The following is a 6,000-nucleotide window of genomic DNA, read 5'->3' on the forward strand; positions in this document are numbered from 1 at the left end:
CAGAGTAGGAGGTGCTGATCTCAGATCAGGCTACCTGTCCTGTTCTCCTGTTTCTGCTTTAAAGTACCATTTTCCGCATGACTGACACCTTTAGCTCAGCTCTGAGTTACACAACACAGCAGAAAGAATGTGTGGAACATGAAAAGGCTTTAAAAGAATGATGGTGAGAAACAATTTTCAATGATATTATCTCTGGGAATGTATAATTATCCAAATTGTTCCAGGTGAGAGATTCAGTTGATTAGAAAGATTATACAGGTTGAGCTCTGTCAGTAGAAGCTGATGTCATAGAAGCAGAGACTAGTGAAGTCTAATCTTCAGGATTTTAAGCTGGGAAAATTCTCTGGCTCCTCTTCACAGCGTAGGTCACAATGAGGTCATCGGGGTGTGCCGGGTGGGAAACGAGGCTCCGGGTCAGGGCCGGGACCACTGGGGCGAGATGCTGATGTACCCCCGAAAACCCATCGCCCACTGGCACCCCCTGGTGGAGGTAAGGCATCGAGCGGCACGTCCTGCATACAGGCATGAGCGCGTTTGCCCCCCGACGGAAAACACGACAGATCACTAAAATGGCAGCCGCGAACTTCACACTCCACGTTCCAGAGACCACAGTGCAGATAGCGACCGTGTGAATCAAACCAGACTTTCACACGCAACCAGGTCAAGCCGGAGTGGTCCTTTCATGGTTAAAGCTCCGACACGCTGTCTCTGTACAAAAATGCCATCTACTGCATTCAGTGATCAGGGATAGACAAAAATGCCATCTACTGCATTCAGTGATCAGGGATAGACAAAAATGCCATCTACTGCATTCAGTGGTCAGGGATAGACAAAAATGCCATCTACTGCATTCAGTGATCAGGGATAGACAAAAATGCCATCTACTGCATTCAGTGATCAGGGATAGACAAGAATGCCATCTACTGCATTCAGTGATCAGGGATAGACAAAAATGCCATCTACTGCATTCAGTGATCAGGGATAGACAAAAATACACTACAATGTATTTTGTTAGAAAGTACAAAACAGTTGATGGTTGCTTTGCAGGTATAAATGCTTTGAAGGTATAAACCATACATAAAAAGAGGTAAGAAACGTGTATCGTGTGAAATGCTTATAATGTAAATGCAGACCCTGCATTGAAAATACTGCCCATCCCTGTCAAAGGTCCAAAACAAAGCAGTTCATAACTGCAGAATTTATTCACTAAGATAGTCGACTTGCAATCCTAACTCTATTTTATCAAAACCTTAAGATTGGGTAGCAGCACGGCCGATGTTGAAACATACAACATGTACTTTAAAACGCATATTTTACCGATATATATTGAATTTGGGAACTCAAGTCTGCACCAAGGGATGAACCTTAATCTGGAAGGCCCCTATTCCTGTGGTCTTCAAACCGTTGGTTTCCTTGTGGCAGTGAAGACCAGCCTGTTTGCCGCAGATAGTCCGCTCGGGTTTACTTCAAAGTTTCGAGAAACGCCCTCCAGTTTGGACGAAGCGGCTCGCTCTCTTAAATTTTTCTCCGACCCGTTCGCCCCGAGCCGCTTTGAAATCAGAGTCCGGGCCACGACGACCCTCAAGGCCGCAAGCTTTAGTCTGTTATTCGGCGAGCTGCATCCACGGCGTTTCGGTCAAGGTCAGACTCCGCGTAAGCCTTTAGCTTCGCATGCGCTGCCGTTAAAATTGCCTCCCCCCCCCCCCCCTTTTCAGTCTCCAACTGTCTTCAATGTCTTTTTTTTTTCTTACAGGCAGACGGACATTTTTTGGCAAAGTGCAGGGATAAAATAAATGAATAAATGAAATGTGTACCAAAAACTGTGACCCTGAATCATTCCTTTTGGCTTAAGAGTGCAAATATTGCTTTTCTGCTTGTTTAACTTACAAGGTTCGAACTTCACAAGTATTCAGGCAAATGCAGGAAATTCAATTAGAGTTTTGCATTCTCCTGCGGAGGGGAGAAATTTAATTGGCGCACAGACAACAAGTGATTTGAGGACACAAGCATGGCAGGGGTGCGCTAGGGAATTCTGGAACCAAGGAGGCCATTTTCAAAAATAGAATCAAATCTTCAAGTCCATTATGGAGCACAGATGGGACACAAGGCCCCCCCCCCCCCCCCCCCGCCCCATCCCTCCCCCTTTATCAGAATTACATCCCTCCATCACACGGTCTGGTCCCCTGTACTGATGATGGCGATGACCTCAGGAAAAGATGGTGGAAGAACTAACAAGATACACTACACATGCCTCTGGGTTTTCAGTTAGCCCAAACTACAGCGTTACGTAGAGCATGGATACTCAAATCTGGACCTTGCATCCAAATCAGGCCCTGGTTTTCTTTTCCCCTGGGTAATTAACCGAACAATTAGTGCTGCCGATTGGCCAGACTGTGTTCACACCTGACTCCCAGGTAAGGGAGGGTGGAAAATCAACAGTTCTTGGACCTCGAGGACCGTGATTTGCGTAACAGGGACGTAGAGGAAGCGGTGTTCTGGTTTCTGGGGGATTCAGCTGCATTGTTTCCAACCTTGTCAAAAGTGAGTTGTTATTCTAAATTTGGGGAAATATCCAGGTGAAACTGTAAACGTGACAATATGTTTTGTTAAAGTCCCTGTGCAGCCTCCCTTTTGTTACATTTAAATTGTTCCTTTAGTTACTAAATTACAATATATATGTATTTTTTCTACTTATTAGACTTATTTGAAAAGATAAAAAAAACCTGCTTTGATGTAAAACCTGAAGTTCTTAATATAGCACACTCAAAACTGGCTGGGCGTGTCAGTTCTGTCCTCAATTATTTATGCATTCACTTTTGATTGACAGCCCAGGCCGCTCACTCCCACTGACCTGGATCAGCGCTCACTCCACGTAATGTCAGTTGTTAGCTAACATTAGCTAGTTATCATATGACCGTAATAATGGATAACAAGTACAGCAATAACAGCATTAGAAATATTGAGCCGTATATGTATGAGCCCATCGCTTACAGCCCACAATATAGGACCTTAACGTTATAGGATAACCTACGATAGCAGCACATAACATTATCGATTGTTTTTTTTTGCGGCAGTAACGTTATAACAGTCTGGAGAATAAAGTAACGTTATACTCGCCAGCTAACGTTAGCTATATTTACACAAGATAAGTACAGCTCATTGTTACATTAGCAAAATTATCGATAGCCGGACAGCAAGTAAATCGGGGAGATGAGGTTAATGGTAATGTTATAGTTTGTAGGCTTGATTCGATTAGCAGAATTAGCAGAAGGTCATCTAGCCAAACGGATGCTTACCGGAACCGGTCCGTTCAACCGGCTTTGAACTTGGGAGCGCACACCACATAAATATTCATACTGGGTGTGTGTTTTGGCCACCGCACATTGGCCAATGCAAATTAGAAACATTCGGGACGTCACAAATTTGGTCTCAAAACCACCAGTACCAAATAATCCGCCAGGCCGCAATGTGGAGCATTGTATAATTTTTAGGAAAAAAAATCTTATTCATTACATACATGTATGAAATACTTTTAAAATCAATGTGCAAGTAACCTTATACTCTTTGGTTATAATATAAGCATTTTAAAATCATGATTTTGACTGCACAGGGTCTTTAAAAACTCTTTTTACATGACACTACCCCCGGTCTACACTACGGTGTTTTCCATTTGTTCAGCAGGTTTCATTGCAAACTGAATGAATTTTGCTGATTTGATCCTATCAAATAGACTGGGTTGCTGGTCAGCTTGCTTTTCAATTTTTTATTTAATGCCTGCATTCAAATTATTAAGGTTGGTCTACACGCACGTCTGTTAACCCTTTGAAGGGTAGGTTTTTTGGAACGTTTTTTGTCAGCGTTCTAGAACTTTGTTGCTTTCGATTACTAGTAGTGATTGTCACATCAGGATTAGAATGTTCAGTTAAGAACATTCTACATTCTAACCTCACACCATAAAGGGTGAAGCTCCTCAGCAGACTACAATCTGAGTGCAATGTGTGTCTTGTTATCTTCTCCACCTGGCTCAGGTGACTCTTTATGTTTTCTTTGTGTTCCATAGTGGGTGGGGCAAGGGACCACAGGCGGGAGCCAAGGAGGGTCCTGCAATTCTCTGAAACCTCCACCATCTCCATAGTTGGAACCCCGCCCCCTCCCCCCCAGGGCCGTGATGGGGGAAGGGCGAATCCAGAGCAACAAATGCCACAAAAGAAAACACAGAGTCCAAGGTCATCGCAGACGTGCACACGCTTTCAGAAGAAGACGACTTGAACCCCATCCATTCTGTGCCTAAAGGAGAGATGTCTTTGCATGGGGACGTTGATTCAGTTGCATGTTGAGTGGTCATCCCTCATTTTTTTCTATTCAGTAAAAAAAAAGATAGATGAACAAAAATCTAAAGATGCTACAGTTTTATGAGAGCTTTAGTTTGAGAGTAAATGTTTTCTACATGGTCTTGGTGGTTTTTTTTTTTGGTTTTTTTAAAACACGCATCTGCACCTCACATTGTTATTATTATCAATTGAAATCATGAAAGGTTGGATTTCTTTGGATACAGTGCATGGGTTCTTTTTTTGTGGGAAAGTTTCAATTTTTGATTCTCTTTGTTCAGCTTTTTGAGTTCAAATATGTGACAAATTATATGAACACACGTGAAATGTAATGTGGGTATTTATTTATTTATTTGTTTATAGACCTAGTGTGTAAAATGTCCTTTAAAATGTTATTAATAAATATTTATATATAAAAATTTACGTCACAGTCATAATCTCAGTGCCCATTGGTGTTTCTTGTAACATGTCTGCAAACTGAATCCTAACAGCCCAGAGTGGTGGTGTATCGTTTGTGTGTGTGTGTGTGTGTGTGTGTGTGTACGTGTGTGTGCATTTTTGTGTGTGCTCATGTGTACATGTGTGTGTGCCTGCATGAAATTGAAATTAATATTGCAACTACAGCCTTATCTCTCATCCCTGATCTCTCAAGTCCAGCTAGTAACCTAGGCTGGTTTAAGATCGTTCTAGCTGTGTTTTCATCACTTCTAGATGGTCAGAGCTGGTCTGTGGCTGGTCAGAGCTGGTTAAGCTGGAAGAGTAAGCTGGTGGTCAAACTGGTGGACCAGCTGCCTATTTAGGCAGGTAAGCTGGTTGGCCAGCTGAAAGTGTTGAATACACAGCATGACCCCTTTGTGCTGAGGCCAAATATGGCCAATCCTCACCTATTTAGGGAGTGTCCTACTGACGGCTTTATAACTCCAGATGTGATGCATCAGAGAGACTTGGAAAATGGCTTAAATGAAGCAAAACAATTGTCCATCCATCCATCCATCCATCCATCCATTATCTGACCTGCTCATTCCTGGACAGGGTCACTGGGGTGCTGGAGCCAATCTCAGCATGCATTGGGTGAGAGGCAGGAATACACCCTGGACAAGTCACCAGTCCATCACTGCGCACACAAACCCAGACACTTGTACCATGTTCGTATGCATCATCGCTACACTTCCTCCTCCTCTTCAGACCTACTCCCCAAATCCATGTCAGCAAGGCAAGATTTCGCTTTAGCCATGCTGAAGAGTTGACAAAATTTAGTAAAGTCCTCCAAAAACCAAAGGAATAATTCAATTGCGCCTCAACGAGTGCTTGTATGCTACTGCAAAATGTTATTGTTGACTGCACAAAATTTACTAAAGCAACAATTCAAGCTGTTGCATGTGGGCTCTCAATTGTTGTTATAAATTTCTAATTAAAATAAAAGAGTTCCATCAATCAATCCAGAATGAACTGGAAAGAGCTATAATGGTGTGAACAGCCAGTGGGGTTTAGCGTGTGGCTGATGTAAATGCATACTCCCACTTTCATTTGCTTGTTTATTTCTCAAACGGATTGTTCAAGACAGGCCACATTTAGTCTCCAACATCGAGGGTAGAATGACATGGTAGGATTACACAAGAATTCCTCTTGTGTTGGTGGTGAGAGAATATATTTATGAACTCCCAGATAAACA

General features: G+C 42.7%; 1 protein-coding gene across 1 annotated transcript in view; it reads left to right on the forward strand.

Moving 5' to 3' along the window:
* Window positions 1–4,716, forward strand: part of LOC118214946 (synaptotagmin-9-like) — a 50,834-nt gene extending 46,118 nt beyond the window's left edge. Inside the window, exons 6-7 of the mRNA XM_035395252.1 lie at window positions 361–490; window positions 4,061–4,716. Coding sequence (XP_035251143.1) covers window positions 361–490; window positions 4,061–4,135 — 205 coding nt within the window. The 3' untranslated portion in view covers window positions 4,136–4,716. The remainder of the gene's footprint in view (window positions 1–360; window positions 491–4,060) is intronic.
* The last annotated feature ends 1,284 nt before the right edge of the window (window positions 4,717–6,000 follow it).

Source organism: Anguilla anguilla, chromosome 16 (assembly GCF_013347855.1).
Source record: "Anguilla anguilla isolate fAngAng1 chromosome 16, fAngAng1.pri, whole genome shotgun sequence".
Lineage (NCBI taxonomy): Eukaryota > Metazoa > Chordata > Actinopteri > Anguilliformes > Anguillidae > Anguilla > Anguilla anguilla.